General features: G+C 42.9%; 1 protein-coding gene across 3 annotated transcripts in view; it reads left to right on the forward strand.

Annotated features, from left to right (window-relative positions):
• The window catches only part of LOC146784493 (zinc metalloproteinase-disintegrin-like VLAIP-B), a 278,449-nt gene that overhangs the window by 138,474 nt on the left and 121,679 nt on the right, over nt 1–18,296 (forward strand). For all 3 annotated transcript variants that reach the window (XM_085633319.1, XM_085633318.1, XM_085633320.1), the window contains exons 13-14: nt 6,639–6,728; nt 9,066–9,261. In XM_085633319.1, coding sequence (XP_085489445.1) covers nt 6,639–6,728; nt 9,066–9,261 — 286 coding nt within the window. The remainder of the gene's footprint in view (nt 1–6,638; nt 6,729–9,065; nt 9,262–18,296) is intronic.

The following is an 18,296-nucleotide window of genomic DNA, read 5'->3' on the forward strand; positions in this document are numbered from 1 at the left end:
CAGGCACCATCATGCATTGCACAAGACCAGTGCTTAATTTGTAAAATTAAAATAAAAAAAATAAAAATAAAGCGCAGGGTTTGTTGTCCGGTCTAGGCTACTGCAGTTTGCACTTCGCATTGCCACTGTACTAACACAACTACTAACCATCACACTGCTACAAGTGTGATATAGACTGTTCGAGGCTGCCTAAGATTTAAAAATAGCTTGGTTGGCAGGTCTTAGTAGTTTTTAATGTACAATAAATTAACATACAACTGTTTTTCTGCTCATGCTTAAATTTCAAAAACAGTGGCAGCTGTCATAAGAGCAGGTTAAGGCAATTGAGTGCTAGTTTTGAGCACCGGAAACCACTGGCTCAGATTAGGCACTGCACCAGACTCTGGCCTGCTGGTGCATTTCCAACCTGCTGCTTCAATGCTGGAGGACCTGAACCCAGACCTTCACAAGAACTGTACATGACGTGTTTTAACGACGCAGGACTGTAGTTGGGTTCAAGACACCTGCAGGCAACATTCTTTATCACTCTCTCTGAACTTTACGAGAGAAAGTGTAACACAGTTGTATACATTCAAATAGCAGAGAAATATGATACACCCCCTTCACCTCAAATCATTATGCACACTGTCTCCAGTCCTGAACTTTTGATCTCAATTGTTGATTGCAGGTGTGTTAGTCTAATTAGTTTAATGGAAGTAAAACAGGAGTACAACACCCAGAAGGGGCACACCTCCAGTCCAGACACCTTGTCAATCCCAGTAAATCTACATTACAGTGAATTTACTCCACACACATCTAGCTGATGAAGAATGCCACGCTGGATATGAAACCTTATTTCTAGCTTGGGTAAAAAGATAATGAAAGATGCAAAAGAACAGCTATGTTATCGAGTTTTACTGCCGTCACCAGCAACTGTCCTTCCTCTGCCATATAGCAAGTGCTGGTGATGTGGTAAAGTGCTCCCATTCTAAAAACCCACAAGGAATAATACAAAGGAACAATTCTCTTGAGCCGCCAAGTGCAAACCTATTATTCCCGAGCTGGCGATCCTTGCTCTTTTTCAATTAGTGGCGAAAACTGGATAGTTGACAAAGGAATTTACGATCTCGCATAGAGCTTGACCTTGTAATGCACTTTGCATTCGTATCCCAGTAAGGCAGGACTGGGAACAGAAACCAGCCCTGGCAAACTGCTCAGCTACCCCCCCCCCCCCTGGGGTGAGGGGGGAGTGCAGCCGAGCAGTTGGCGACGGCCGGTTTTGGCCGATTTTGTTACAGGGGGCTGATATTGCCAACCCCGGTAACAAAAACGCCCCCGCAGGGGCTTCAAACTGGCCCCCTCCCTAGCAGCCTACCAGGGAAACGTCCGGTGTCCGCTATGGCCAGTCCGGCCCTGTATCTCAGACAGGACAGCACTGTTACACAGCGCATACCAGTAATGTTCTGTGCACCTTTAACTAAGGTTTATCGTGAACACACTCTTTTTGAACTTGGCAATCACAGATATTACTTGGACATCCCCTTATTCGAGATCCTTTGCCTTTGCCCTCAGTTGGTGCATACAAATTCACCTTCTTCATTGCTCTACTATGGGGCAACTTAAAATAAAGTAATGTAGATAACAAACTACTTTTATCCATTTTAATGGGACTTATTTTACTGATTTTACTTGTAAGGATGGAAGGCTCATTTGTCCTCGCCTTGTTTCGAATTTGTGAATTTTACACCTCCTTTTGCTTCACGAAATTATGAAATTAATTCTGCCTTTGTACACTCAGAAGACTTCAAATTATATGACTGTTTCTCCGATACAATTCATCTTTGCCAACTCTAATTCCATAACCCTACAAGACCAACTTAAAGCCTCTATATATGCACTAGTGATGTAACCAAAGAGAAGAGGGCATACCCCTAGTAGAGTGCACCCGATAACCTTCAGTCAGCCCCGGCTTTAGTGCTGGTGGAGCCCGGTGCGACAATGATACTTGGCACCCCCATGACCTCCTTCTCCGCGGATTCCCTCACTATCACCCTTTTAACAATGCACCTCAAGTCTCCACAACCACTCTCTCTCATGCATTTCTTATGTTATATAGTGCCACTCACACCATTGTAAGGTGTCAGTGCACTTTACACCACATACACATTAGACAGAGACAATGAATCATGAGTGTGTAAATCTGTGTGTATGAAATGTTACATCAGTTAGAGGACTACAATGTGTAGGAGTCGCAAGTCATCCCTACTGGTAGACAGTCTAGTTTGAGTGCTTGGTCTGTAGAAGCACAAACTCAGAATTTCGAACTTAACACCATGGTTGGGTATTCTCTTTACTTATAAGAATTGATTTCTACCCAAATGAACACTTTTTGTAACATTAGGATAATAAAAGACTGGGGGAAATATCATAACGCTCAAATCTATACCCTGCAGTTTGCATGCAGCTCTTTGACACTTAATACCTCACTGTTATATATTAGGATTTAAACTTATAAGCTGCAAGTAGCAAAAGAGGCTCTCTGACACACGCAGTAAGGCACTGACCTATTTATACTGTATGCACTTTGTGATCTGCATGGTACACGTGCTTTGCAGCTGGCACTTTAAACTCTTCGCTACATTGTGATGAGTCTAAAATTCCACTAGACAAAACTCTGTTCTCTCTCCAGCAGCTCCATCTATCACCAGAGTTATCTTGACATTTTTATGGCTGAAAATTGCTAGAAGCCAGGAACGCCGCAGCAGGTGCTTTTAAAACTAGATTGTACTTGAAAACATGGCGGCACCCCAAAGTCAGCGCCCTGTGCAGTGGCACCGATCCACCGCCCTAGAGCCGGCCTTGCCTTCGGTATTTGTGTGGTGATGCTCTTTCCTATTGCACAATGCCGTCTTCCTTTTCCTTCAGCCAATCATCATCTTTCTCCTAAAATGCCCCTCGGGACTTCCCTGGTGTTCATAACTTTTATCATAAATGTCAATAATGCTAACCAAAAGAGGCGGTTCCTCCGTGAGAGCGGAGGAGCATCAAGCCGCTAACAAAAATGCCTGCAAGCCCCAGAGATGAAAAATAAAATGGTAATAAAGTTAATTTATTACCATTTTTTTATTCTTCATCCGCCTGTCCCAAACCAAGATTTCGGGGTGTGGTGGGGCTTACCCAGAGCAGGGTGGAGGGTGGGCTGCTGGGCACTTCATTTCAAAGTGCAGATGTTTGGCCGGCTGTCTTGCAATGGCCAGACAGATATGCACACTTTGAAACCTCTAACCTGGCTCTCTTAAGACAGCTGGGTTAGAGCAAGTGCCGGCCTCCAGTGCCCTCTGGAGTGCTGAGAGCGGCTTCTCTCTCCAAACCTGGCACTGCTCTCATGCTGCATGAGACCAGCTCCAGGTTTGGGTAAGGCGCTTCGTTTGGGCCTACACTGAACACCAGACTGCAGAAGGAAGACGTGCAGAGAGGAGGAGGAGGGTGTGTCACAGGGAAGTGGATTTTATTTTTTACCCACCCATTTGCCCACCCCACCACTCCCCACGGCTGCCACTGTAACCTGCTTGCTGTCCATTCTCAGCTTGCCCATGCTGCTCGCTTCAATATCTTGAATGGATTACTATGAATTGTAGTACTACACAAAATCCAAGGGCCTGGGGCTGTAAGGACATCAAGGATGTCTCATTCAGATTGGTATCCAAGAAACGGTTTTTCTGTAGGCCCTTTGCCACCCATTTTGCCATATTCCCAAAGAGAGTTGTTTCAAAACTTTATACAAAACAGTTTATATTCAGATGCTACGGGCGTCATTTCTGAAATTTGGCTTTTTGAGCTGTTAACTATATGTTCAGTAAGCATTGTCAAAGAATAGTATTGAGTTCACTCAAACAGGCATGCTCACCACTATCAGAATCCTATCACAAAAATGTGTCAGAGGTGAATTGACTAGATTTTCATTCCAGAGTGAACCATTTATTTCACAGAACCACATGAAAGCTCATTATTCCTGCACAGGTGTGCACATTTCCATATCTTTTCTTCTGCCTCTTCTTATGCACTCCAAAAATGAATCATGTTGAAGTTGGAAGGATAAATGTGCGGTTCACATTCTTTGCTAATTTATAGCACTGCTAACTCCATTTAGGGCAGTGATCTTCAAACTTTTTAATGCCTAGCCCACCACTTATGGGTTAGGGACTTTGAGGTATTATTTGTAGCACTCTGCTCTTCCCATTTGTGGCACATACTCCTGGCCAGAACATGAGTGTCACACGGTTTTTTCACTAAAAATATTGGACTGTTCTCAGCATGATGCTCCTATTAGCCAGTGCCTGCCACCTTTCCTTGTGATCAATTCAGGGCTCACAGGGTGGGGTGGGGTGTGTATGTCACCTAGTGTGCAGACAGCTGTTTTAGGGTTTATCTTGCATAATTTGCTTATGGTACCACAACTACCTCCAGAAGTGGCTATTTTCCAACATGTCTACCCCAGGATCATGGCTTAAGACAATAATAATACTTTGACATTCTTAATTTAAGCATTCCATCCATCCTTTTTTGTGTACATCAGTGCAATGACCCTAGTGGGACGGGTATGCCCAGATGTTGGTACAGTGCACATTATTCCACTAGAATCAAATTATACCCTAGTGATGACCCTTATGAGGGTGAAACAGGTCTTGGGTTGCTTGTGTTCTGATTCAGGGTTAATCTGGCCTTGCAGTTCGGGTTGGGGTGATCCTATTGCAGCAGGGTCACGACTGATTTTCTTATGGCTGTGTCCAAACCAAGATGGCATGGTGTGCAAAATAACAATAGACTTGGATGAAGCCACAATTAGTCACCAGTGGATGTGATTATGTCAAGCATTCCCCCCATCACTTTTGTGTATCCCTCAGCACAGGCAATTACTAATCATTGGTTCTCAAGAGCCCTTTTCCTATTCCACTTTCAGGTCCATGTCCACCTCTTCCTACTCTGTTCCTCTTGTTCCATTTTCCTCTTCTAATCTGCCTCATCAATGTTGTCAGGTCTGTTTTCCTGCTCCAGTTCATATCTCCTTCTTCCTTTTGCATCTCCAGACCAGTGTACCAATCTGCTGTACGCACTGTTGTCAATGGCATCAGTCAGTTGTTCCCATACCTAAATGTGACAGATTGCTTTGCAGCCTTTTTGCACGACACCAATGCTAAAAGCAGTGCCCAGTTGGGTAAAATGCCCTGACTGCATTTATTAGTTTGATTGTGTTAGTAAAAGGCACACATGAAGACATTGCCAGTTGCATACGTCCGTGTTCTTCGGAGTCACTATAATAGAGAACGGCTTGAGAGCCTTCTGACAAAAATGGGTCAAAGTTCTTGCACTGTTTACTTGACTTCAGGGAGAGCCCTCGTGATGACCACCAGCTACTACCTGTCTCACGAACTTCAAAAGTGGGCCACCTGGCTGAACATCTTGGAGACTAGCCATACCTGCCGCCCCCATCCTGAAGATGTATGTGAAATCATTCATAGTTAGTCTTGGGTGCAACAAATAACATTAATAAGCCGAACCTTCTCTCATTTTTCTCTTGTATCGCGACACAACCAAAGGACAAATGAATTGCAATACAGCGAATGTAAAATATGTCTACGCCCATTCCCTAAAAGAAACCTGTTAAATAACAAATATGTATGGAAACGCAAATAAGGGGGATGAAGTGGGTGGTGAAATGTGTGCTTGTTCTTATTGCTTTACCACGTGGTTTCCCATCCTCCCCAGCATTATAAGGAAAAAATTAATATCGTGAAAACGGGTCTGCACTTTGAGAGAGTCAGCCCAAGTTTGCATGTGGACGGAGTCCATCTTGACCGTGGCAATACGCAACATTGTACCCTCACTCCCTGCGTAATGAGGGGCTCTCTAGCGTCTCATAGATAGTTATTGACCTTGGGCGTAATGAGAGCTGAAGGAACTTTTAAGTTCCCCATGCGAGGCAGGGGTTTTTTACGAGTCTGCGTTACGTCACGTCACTGCATCATCTGTAAGCTGCGCTGCACCACAGCGAATATGGGAGATATTGGCTACGGCTAAGCTTGATTACATTTTCCACAATAGCGACCACTATTCACAATTAAGTTGTCGTGATGAGATCACACTGATTCACACACTACTGGCGCCCACGTGTAATAGGAGTGGAAGAATGCCTCCATGGGATTTCTATGTGATTTTAACGTTTCTCTGTACAAGGTGCGCACAAGTTTCTGATTGATTAGTTTAGACTTACTCGTTTCCAGTGTGTACCGGCACAGGTAAGGGCGGCGGGGCGGGGTGTGGTGGGGTGGGGAGGAAGTCGACAGACAATGAAATAGGTACAATTACATAAAAAAAAAAAACACTTACCTTGCACTCGTCGCATCGCTGACTTGGCGCACGCAGGGAAAGTGGTTTTATTTAATTTTACCTATCCTGTCATCTGTCGACTCGGCCACCCCTCTTACCTGTGCTGGCCGCCACTGCTTGTTTCTGAAAAGGTCAAGAGATTGTGTCATGACTCGAGGTTTGCAAAAATGTACTCGTCTATCAGGGAGTTTGTTATTCTCTTAGTTTGTGCAGACAGCTTCTATACAATATTTGGACATCTTACAAGTGTTATTTTATGTTTTACTTAAAAGGAATGCCAGAACCCCTGCTGTAACGCTACAACATGCAAACTTAAGCCCGAGGCCACGTGTGCAGATGGGGAATGCTGCGAGAATTGCAAGGTGAGAATATTAGAAAGGGAAAATGTAGTGCTTTTGGAAAAAGGCCTTGTAAAAGTGCCTGTTAAGTATTCTAGTATTTGTGCCCTCCATCACTTGCTACCGGCTGCTGATTTTATACTGAGGTATGTCTAAAAAGTCACATAGAAACAGAATTACCCAACATAAAATTTGAAAATATGTATTATTTTAAACCACATATGTGTGTGTGTGTATATGTATATGTGTATATATATATATATATATATATATATATATATATATATATATATATATATATATATATATATACACACACAAATCAAAACCTGACTTACTGGATATCCATCCAGAGATCAACAGGTACGGTCCACCAAAGTCTTTGAAGTATTTTGAAGAATTGGCATCCAAAAAACGGGTTACAGCTTTTTATAAATGTTATTAAATATCACCAAAATAAAGAGAGTGTGCAGACAAGTGCCCGCCCCGGACGCGTTTCGATCGTAAAAACGATCTTGTTCACCTGACGTGCCGGTGACGGGTCTCCATTTTTAAATAAATTACAACCAATGGAATTCGTAAGAGCAATTACTTTCACGTCATATCCATAGACAGAGTAAGAAGACTATTGCACAATTAAAGAGAACAATCTAATCAAATAGTTTGCTACATTTACAAATAATGTGTGTACTATGACTAGCACGTCAATGAATAAAATGAGGGGGGAGAAAAAATAATTATTAACATCGTTTGATTTTGTGATATATATTTTAAATGTCTTCCAATAACAATGCCTTTTCCTGAATAACTTTTTGTCTTACCATTGCCAGCTATCATTGTTTAGTGGTGGAGGGGCTCAGGTGACTTTAAAGTTTATATGTAATGTGCATACATTCTGGAATTACTTGCTGTCTTTTTAAAGAAACAACGTACATCTTGAAATATTTGATGAAAATAGAAAAACGGTCTGCAATGTATAATGATACAAACCTTTAGTCAACAAAGAGTTTGGGAGAGTTTGAAGAGGAAAGTTGTGATGCAGGAGTGATAAGGGATGTGATTGGCAATCCTTCAGAAGGACATATTGTGAGCATGTATATTGTATATGGTGTGACACAAAGCAGAGCATCAGTCCTAGCGTCATAAGCTTAAGGAAGTTCAATAGCATCTTTTTTCTTTTGGGTATTTCTTGGATGGTTATATAAAACAGGAAGTTCAAAAATGATTTGTCAGCCTGCATGTGAAATTTAATACCACCCTGATATTGTAACTCATGGAAACAGCTAACAAATGTATAGAAAATAGCATAGAAGTGCCTGTTGTAAGATGTGTTCAATGCTAAAGCACTGACAGGTTGAATCGTGCCCTCCTGTAGACATCCTTTCCATCCAAGTGCTTGGAAAGGACTGGAACTATCTCTTACATCCCCAACCAATCACTAGTCTTAAAAGTTTTGTTCTTTATTTTATTTTTTACCTTTCTCAATATGGGTCCAGTTCTATCACCTTGATGTGGTGCTGTAATTAGTAAATATTAAACATTTCCAAATCTATCATACACTACTCAAAAAGGAGACGTTTGTCCTAACCTGTGTGCCACTGATTTAATGTAGCTGGTACAATACTAAACCCCTGATAGGTCATTTCTTCTTTGAACATCATCAGTTGGATGGAGATTGGGTGACGGGGTGCATCATAGAGGTACACATCTGCATCCTCACTACCTTTTAGAGATCTGAATGACATCCAATAATTGGGGCATGGTTCTGTCTGTGTCTTGCTGTTCTAGGTATATTAACCTTTAAGACTGCATTGCATTTAGTCAGAAAAGTGTATGTTGTGTAATCTCTGCTGCAGGCATTCAACATTCCATAGTAGGTTTTCACCAAGTTACATGGACAGAGCTGTTGTGTGTGTGTATATATTAAAATTAGTAGTGGTGCAAACCATTATATGTCCTTTTCTTCTCTTCTTTAATATTTGTGCAATATGAATCTTTCATTAGAAATACTGCTTGTATTTTATACATTGACTTCATAGAGTTTGCCTTGGTTTTGTCCACTACTGATAATTCTATTTTAACGGTAAATGAAAGCAAGTGAATCCTTTGCAGATGTGAGTGGGAATAAGGAATAAACGAGTCTTGAGGCAAAACTACCCCTAGCCATCTTTCATGACAAGGATAAACAAATACCAAAGCAATAGAAAATGGGGCACTTTGAGGAAGAAACAAAGTAAAGCAGCCAGCAGAGGGTATTGGAGCGACTGTAGAAATACAAATAGGGAATTAACATTAAGGGGATCATACACAATTTGGTAATCGATAATGTGCAGCAGATTTACTGTTCTTTTCTTTCCGCAGATTAAAAGTGCTGGGGTTTTGTGCCGACCAAGCAAAGATGACTGTGACCTGCCCGATCTGTGTGATGGTCAAAATGCCCAATGTTCAAGTGACCGCTTCAGAGTGAATGGTTACCCTTGTAATAATGGGGAGGGATACTGCTACATGGGGACCTGCCCCACACTGAAGAACCAGTGTGTAGATCTCTGGGGAGCAGGTATGTGGAAAAATGCCAATATATGTAACCATCTTGACTACTATCACAGCGACTGTTCTGAACACTTCTGCTTGACGTGTAGCCATTTCAAATTTTGATATAATGTGTAAAAACATTGGTTTTGAGGTAACAATTCACTTTTTCAAAATCCATATACCAGTTAGGTTAACTGCAGAATCTTGACTACTGTAGAGACCATGCTGTCACACACAATGACTCATTAAATCACAGCTGACATCACCAATAACCTCATCGGTGACATCATTGATTTACAAATAAAAACACAAAACCGTATTTCTAGTTTCCTTCCTGCAATGCAGGTGCGATCAACAGTCCCTTTTGTCTCCACCTTCACTATTATTAAGTTTCAGAAGCTACCTGATAGCATTGCAACAAATTCCCACGCTTTGAGCATTTATTACTGAGAGATTAGTAGGAGTCTGGTATGCTCTTAGTGAGAGAGTTAGTGTGTGAGTCAATAGTACACTGGCTGAAGATATTTCATTAGCAAAGTGGCTGAATGGTAGAATGAATGAATGGTTGAGGTATTTAGTATGAATGGTTAGGTGATTGTGTAAGCATCATCCACTGAGCAGCATGGCAAATGTATCAGTGAGCAATTAAACAATAGTGAAAAGGTGGGTAAACCAATTTGTGTTTGTGATTGAGTGTCTAGTTCCTGCTATGCAATGAAATGCTGAATAACCTAATGATACCATTGTATCCATCATTCCCATAGTTTTACAGTGACCCACTGTTGGACTTGGCCCTTTTTGCAGGGTCACCCCTAAACGTTTTGCCTTCCTCCGAGCCTTTTTCCTGACATTGTGTTGGTGGTTTCAGGACTCTGGGCACTTTTGAACTGTTTAGCAGTGCAAAGTGTGTGTGCTCTCTGCCCTCCATAGGTTAACATTGGGAACCCCCCCTTATGGCATAACTCCTAAAAGGAACAAAATAAGTATGTCATGTTTCGTGTGTTTGGAATGGAAATAATAAATGCTGCGCAAAGGTGTGCGCAGATTTATTTTCACTATTTTAGGAATGCCACTTTTAGAAGTTGGCATTTCTGTGTGCTATGTGCCTTCCTGCCTGATGTGTATTGCATGTCTGGTTCTAGAAGAGACCAGGACTGGTGAGGTGGGGGGTTGCTCCAGGGAGGGCAGGGTGAGTCAGCAATAGGCTGAATAGAGATCTGCAATTGGAGTAGTGGGAGGAGAAGTCCCCTATCCCTGAATAGATCTGTGCCTGCCTTTTACAATGCTGGCTCCGCCCCCCTGTGGTGTGTCTGATGCCCCAGCTCACAAAGGTTGAGGGAAGCCTGGTAAACTAAGTGATTGACACCCCTCCCAGAGCCAGTTATGCCTGGAACCTCCAAGACCCTTCCAGAGGCTTCTAGAAGGGGGCGGACAAAGAAGAACTGTAATATAAATAGAGGGGCTGTGACCCCAAGAGGTTGTTGTGCTTGTGCTTACTTGGAGGGGACACTCTGTCAGGAGGAACCACCGTGGGACCCAGCTGCTGGCTCCTGGGGGTCCCTGTGTGCTGGCCTGCCTGCGCCCAACTCTGCCCCTCTGCCTTTCACTGGACCAGGAAGAGACTTTGCAGGAGTAAAGGCTGCTGCGCTGGAAGGATTGCCTGTTTGCTGTGCCTGACTGTTCCTAGGAATTGCTGCTCTGCCTAGTGTGCTGTCCCCCGGTCTGCTGACCTTGCCCAGCCTTGCCTCTACATCCTGGAGCTCTGCCAGCTTTCCAGCGCCTCATGAGCGCTATATTTTACCCAGGACAAGAAGAGGACCTAGTGGCCTGCAGCGTTGTGCTGCCAACGTGGAGCAAGGGAATCCCGGCATGTGGGAGCCCACCCTGCATGTTGCTCAGTTCTACTCGTAGGTGCCCACCCCGTGTTTTGAAACTTCGGCAGGTGCCCACCCCACATTTCTGCTTATTTTACTAGCGGGAGCCCACCCCGCTGCTTTATGCCTTTAGCGGGAGCCTACCCCGCTGTTGTATGCCTTTTGATTGCTGGTGCCAACCCCTCACTCATGAGGAGGAATCACCGCTGCGGCCCAAGCTGCCAATAGGAGGAAGTCTGGCATGTGCTGCCTGGCTGTGGGTAGGGCCTGCCCCGGAACCAGGAAGATGCTGAGACCCGAGCAGGGGCTCTCGTGAGCTAGTGGGAGCCCCGCACCTGATGCACAAGAAGGCTGGGAGCCTGCCTTAGGGAGCACGAGAGGCGAGTGTAACGGACGACCGGAGCAGACCCAGGACTGCCGGTGAGTGGGGCTGGCCTGGGGAGCGAGAGCGAGGCACATTGCCGGTGCCTGCTCACCTAAGCGGCCCCGCAGGACAGCAGGCCACTCCAACATTGGGGGATGAATCTGGTTGTTTCATCCCAGAGTCCCGGAGTGGGGTTACAGCGCAAACAGCAGTGCCAGTGTTCTGTCTGGCTACACAGTGGCATCGCAGTTGCTGGCCGCTGCAACGTTTTTGGCTCAATCTGTTTCTAGAGTCCTGGAGTGGGGCTCTCCCGGGCCACAGAGGTGAAGAGCCAGTGTCTCTTGGGCTGCACAATGGCGCTGCAGTTGCGGGCCGCTGCAACGTTCTTGGGGGCAAAACTATTTTCAGAGCCCCAGGGTGGGTTTCCAGAGCACAGCTGCTCATTTTTTGGCCACAGCTGCACCGTGGGAGAGAGCACATATTTTTTGTAGAGCTCCAGTGGGGGATCCAGAGGACACAGAGGTGCTAGTGCCTCTTGTGTTTGTGCCCACAGCTGCACCGCAAGAGCATGGGCAGCTCCAACAAGGGGCATGTTTATTTTGAGTACCAGGTTGTGCCTCTGCCATATGGGAATTACAGCGTCCTCAGGGGTGCACCGCTAATGTTATGGGCAGTGTATTTATACTGATGTATTCATAACATGTTTTCAAGGCCTAACATCAGGTTATTAGGTTCATGCCTGCTCTAATGTGTTTATGCCCCACTCTAATGGGTGTAGACATAATGTATTTTTATGCCTATTGATGTTACATTTATGCTTATGAGGTTGCCTAATGGCATTCTATGATGCTTGCATTTTATTCCTGAGGTAATGTGGTTTATGCTTACTGCAATATTGCTAACCTCATTATTTTACCAGTAGGTACTTGTTGTTATACATTTATTACTTGTATTTTGGTGATGGTTCTGGCAGTGACCCGATTAGCGCTGCCTTGTACATAGTCCCCCTGTAAATTATGACCTGGTGCCAGTTGGCACAGTGTATATATATGTGATTGTGATTCTAATGTGTTTTACATAACACAAAGGCTATTTTTATATAAACTTGTGTGGAGCCTCTTTTTGGAGGGGGGTGTGGGGGGCGGGGTGTGTGTGTGTGTGTGTGTGTGTGTTCTCACTATGCAAACGCTTTACACATTGCCTCTGGGATAAGCCTGACTGCTCGTGCCAAGCTACCAAGGGGGTGAGTAGGGGTTATAATCCGTGAGTAACTCGCTTCCCCGAATCCCCGTTTCTAACACCCACCATAACCTTTGCGGTCACAATGCAGTGGGGTTTACCACCTAGAGCTTAGCTGCCTGAGCCCTAGGGGTCTCCTTCTGGAATATTTTAAACTATTATTATCTATTTTACTTTTTTTTGGAGCTGCATGATTTTAGTTAATACATTTTTACTCTGTTGATTAAGTCATAGTCCGAATTCTAAGTTCTAAAATTGTTTTGTTTTATAGCCTTATAGCCCGCCGTAGCGGGCTATACCGGCTGTTAAAGGCCCGCTGCAGCGTTAAAGGCCCGAGCCGAAGGCGAGGGACTTTAACAAAGCAGAGGGACTTTAAAAGCCGGTATAGCCCTGCTACGAAGGGCTATAAGGCTATTAGAACATTCTGCCACTAAAGGGCAGAATGTTCTAACAAAACAAAGCCTTCAGGGAGCGCGAGGGGATTGAAATCCCCTCAGGCTCCCTGAAGTCTTTGTTCACAGCCAGAGCTGTGAACAAAGACACATTGGAATGTTGGTGCTCCGGGCTTATATCAGCCATTATAAGCCCAGAGCGCTCCATTGTTTTCAATGGAGCTTCCAGCATTCCAATGTTCTAATAAATGTTATTACCCTTCACATATCTCTTGAGGATAGCCTTGATTTTCGAGCAAGCTACTAAAGGGTCATCCAGCGGGTACCTTGGTGTTGGGTGAAGAAAGATTGATTTTACCTGTGAGATTTTCCTGAACAATTTCTGTGACTCTTCCATCACAACACACTTCAAGCTTTTTGGCATTTCGTTTGAGTTTGATTTATTACAAAAATAATCTAACTTGTAAGGTCAACTTAATTTCACAGCAAACCAGAAACTTTAGACTTTTGCTGATGGACAATGTTTCCCCTTTTGCATAAACAGCAACACAGCAGGGACAACTGTAGGTCTGGGTATTTGAGGGAAGCCGAGAAACTGGAGGAATATAACGTTTCTACTGTTGATGTGCTCGTACAAAAATCCAGATTAATTTTCTAGCAAATTATTTTTTATGTTAATATATTTACATAACATTGATACCCGATAGCTCTTGTTGGTTAGTAGTATTTACCAGCATTACTTTGAGGGGGATGCATGGATTAAATCCATATCTCCCTCTGGTTTTCAATTTGACAACCTATTTTGAAACTGTGCAAATGAGTACGTTGAATGGATGTTATGATGATCCTTCAACACACACCCTCTCTCCTCCGAGCACTCAGCGTTGTGCTATTATGGGGTCCAGACACTGCTCAACAGTTGCTTAAACGCTGAGATTAAACACTGACTTAATGTTATTGGAAGAATTAAAATCTGCCCGTATGGCAACATATATGTAACACATTTCTCCCACGGAGTGATAGTCATCAGTCAATGCAAGACACCAAAGGATAAATAACATTTTTGTTATAAAATTACCTTGGGCCTTCTAGACTACAAAGAGGCAACCAGAGTGGGACCTACTCGCAAAGGCATTTTGGGGTATGTAAAGTAGTACTCCTGTAGTACTATTTCACTTACTCGAACATACCTTTGTAAATGAGCTCCAAAACATCTACATTGAGAATATTTATATACAATTACTACAAATTGAAGTAACGGTCCTAGTTGCACCTTTATTAAAAAGAAGTTGTACGTTTTGGGGCCATTTCACAAAGACAAAAAGAATATGTAAAAGAGTATGCCTGTAGTGGTTTTTTCTCCAGCTCCAAAATGCTTTTGTAAATTGGCCCAAGAATGCTTATTGCTCTGTACTTGGTACATGGGCTGGCACATTTCTACGGAAAGGATGTTATAACACAGTCAGTAAGAGCTCAAGACAAAAACGCAAAAATTATGAGAACTTGCTTAATTTCAGATGTTCAATCTTTAGTGAATTTTTCTGAAAGTTTGAGCCACACATTCTGACAACAAATATGGATTCCTAAGATCTTCCATCTTTCTACTCTGGATCTAGGCTGGTGCGGATTAATCAGGATCCGGAAGGTATAGATAGTAGTACAATAAGTAAAAGCAGCATTTTGATTTTTCTAAGGGGATTGGCTGTTGTTGACTTGGCCCTTTCTGCGGGGTCATCCCACAAACGTTATGCTTTAATCTTCCTGGTTTCTGAACCAATTTTTGTTGGCTTTTAGAACTCTGCACGCTTTACCACTGCTAAGCAGTGCTAAAATGATTGTGCTCCCTCCTTAAAGCATGTCAGAATTGGCTTGTAGCCAATTGGCATATTTAATTTACTTGTAAATCCCTAGTAAGTTGGCACTACTTGTGTCCAAGGCCTGTAAATTAAATGCTACTAGTGGGCCTGCAGCACTGATTTTGCAACTCACCTAAGTAGCTCTTTAAACATGTCTAAGGCCTGCCATTGCAGCTTGTGTGTGTGCAGTTTTAAACTTGGCAAAATAAACATTTGGCCAGGCCAAAACCCTCCTTTTAAAAAATGTCACCCCTAGGGTAGGCCCTGTACAGCCCAGATGGCATGGTGCAATGTGTTTGAAAGGTTGATCACCTAAAATTGTTAAATTACTTTTTCACTAGTGTGAGGTCTACCTGTCCCCTAGGATAGCATTGGAGTTACTTTATTACAATAAACTCTAATTTCCATATGAGAGCAGGTAAAAAGTTAATGTATGGTGTCTTCAAGATTGTAACGCTAAATTATAATTTAGGGTGAAGTCGAATTTTAAAGTACAATTTTAAAAATACAACTTTTAGAAAGTCTAGGAACCCTTCTTGGTCCTGAGGATAACCCATAATAAGGGAAAATTGAAACGCGTTGACCGTGTTGCACAAGGGAGTTGGTGATCATTAATATTCACACAAAGGCAATCCAAAAAGGAACTTTGGATTCCTTGCCCTATCCAAACAAAGCTGTGGTGCAACCCCTCTAAATGTGTATAAATGATGAGTTTGCTTAAAAATAGGGCAGGAAAGGAAACCTCAATTTTTTTTTTTAATGAATGACTGGTATAGTTGTCTTTATAGTACTGTTTTGTTATTAATTTGATGTATGATATATGATTTATGTTCTTTATTTTTTGAGTTTGTAGGTTTAACATATTGTGACAGGTGGGGTGTGTCGTAAGAATATGGAAAGTGTATAAAATGTCTTGTTTAAAATAACTAAAGGTTTAACTGAATAACTTGGAGGTCAAGACAATAAAAAATGTGATCACTTTCAAAAACTGTGTGGACAAAATGATTATCAGCAAAGGCATCTATTGTGGTTTGACTTTCAGAAAATTGGCATTTTCGTACCTTCGCCATTTGGTGCCTGCAACCTGTCTCTGGGTCACATGACTGTGTGTAGTTGGCAGTTGAGCTTTGTGTATTCCTACTAGACAGCCACAGACAATAGGGAGATTAGGTGGGCCTTGATGAGCCATCACTGGCAGGATGGAAGCGAGGAACTGGGCTCAGCCCCACTTACATTTGAATAGGCTGTGTCCTGTCTCCACACAAAGGGCTGCATGCTCCCTGTAGTTAGTCTGGAACCAGGGCCAGAAAGGCTGGGCACCCCTAGAAGCTTACTCAATGCATTGAATCTGTGACTTGCTCATTTTCCAAAGTTATAACATTTTCAACAAAAAGTGAGGCAGACTGACAAAGCAGATCATGTATTAAAATACCTCAAATTCATGTAAATAAACATTGAGATTTAAGCAAAATAAAATCTCAAAATGCATGAAGGATAATGGGCCTCATCAACTTACTGAAGTGGGATCACACAGTCCCGTTCCCCCCCCCCCCTCCAACGCAGCAGGTCAGCTGTATTTCCTCGGACAAAACACGGGTATAAAAATTTATATCTGTGAGACGTCCTAAAAGCTGCATGACCTCCCAAACAGTCTATAGGTTTTATTTCAAACATTCAGTTCACTGAACCTCCATGTCAATGAAATCGTAATATGTGCCAACTTTCAAGCACATCTCATGAAAATGAAGGCCACACTCCTCCTTCTGAGACTTCAGATATGATTCACACCACAGTAATTTCCTGCATTGACATGAGAAATGCAGTCTTAACTGGGCTTTGTGCTAAGACAGTGGCACATCTTTGAACAATTGTTTGTGTTGCAGCCAGATGGAATTTAAGAGTGAAAAGAAAGAACCATATTACTCGGATCACTTCACTGACTTCCTCTGGCTGCCAGAGGAGCGGACTGGGAATTCAAAGCAGCCCTAGCAAATTTTGTCAGATCAGCCCCCGTATGGTGGATAGCGAGTGCAGCGAGCCGGACTAATAACAAAAGTGGTTTTGGAGGGATCTCAACCCAAGAAAATTTGGGGGAAAATGGTTCCTTCTACAACACATTTGTCATTATATATTCAATTGTGTTAGCTTTAAAGCATAGTAAATGATGACCTTAACATGCGCCGGGATACAACAATCTCTGTTGGGGCTCTTCCATAATTCCCTCACTATCACCCTCCAACAGTGCCTTTAATCTCTCCATAGCCCCTCTCTCACATACATTATATTTGTTTTATAGTACCCCTCATACCAGTTTAGGGTATAGGAGAACTTTACATCACATACACATATACAGAGACAGTGATTCAGAAATGTGTAAATCAGTGTATAGACAATGTTGCAAAAGGGACCACAAGGTGTAGGATGCACATGCCATCCATACTGGTAGGCACTTTTTAAGAGTGCTTGGAACAGAGAAGCACAAACTCCAGATTCAGAACAAAACAGAGTGATTAGGGTTAACTTTAATAATAAGAATTTATTTCCACCCATTCAAACCTTTTTTAGCAACATCAAGATAATAAAAGACTGGGAAAAAACATAACTTTATAACCTGCAACATGCAGCTTGCATGCAGCTCTTTGATGGAAGTTTCTGGCTCACTCTGCTAGATTACGATTGTAACTTCTGAACTGCACAGCAACAAAAATAATCTCTATGATAAAAGCAGTAACCCACTGAGCTTTGTACATAAAATATTGTTATTAGATATGCATTGTGCACACGCCTTCAGCAGGCATATTCAGCCTCTGCCCTACCCTAGATGAGTCAAAACTGCCACTAGACAAAATTTCTATCACTCTTCAGTAGGTACATAAATAACCAGAGTTAACTTGACACTCTTATTGTTGCTTGAAAACTGCTGCATATACAAGGAACTTTGCAGTGCTGTCAAAATTGCTGCAGGGCTACAAAACCGGCCCCAGCCTTCTAGCCTTCCGGGTAAACTACGGATGCCCAGTACGGTCAGTGCGGCCCCGGAAACCACCGTTACGACGCATGCATTGCAATGCACGCTTTTACCCCGCATGCCATTACAACGAAAATGGCTTGCTGTAGGGGGTACAAGTTGTTGGATTTAACTTCAACACCTTCCCTACTGTTGCACAGACTGGAGTTGGAATAGTATATTCTACTATTCCAAACTCCAGCGCACCCACGACAGCAAGTCATGGTAAAAAATTGCTTTCTAACGGCATGCGGGGTAAAAGCATGTGTTGTAATGTCATACAACCCTCCGGCCCTGGGCCGTCATATTAAAATTTTCATTCATTTTC

The sequence above is a fragment of the Triturus cristatus genome, chromosome 11, assembly GCF_964204655.1.
Source record: "Triturus cristatus chromosome 11, aTriCri1.1, whole genome shotgun sequence".
In the NCBI taxonomy this organism is placed as follows: domain Eukaryota; kingdom Metazoa; phylum Chordata; class Amphibia; order Caudata; family Salamandridae; genus Triturus; species Triturus cristatus.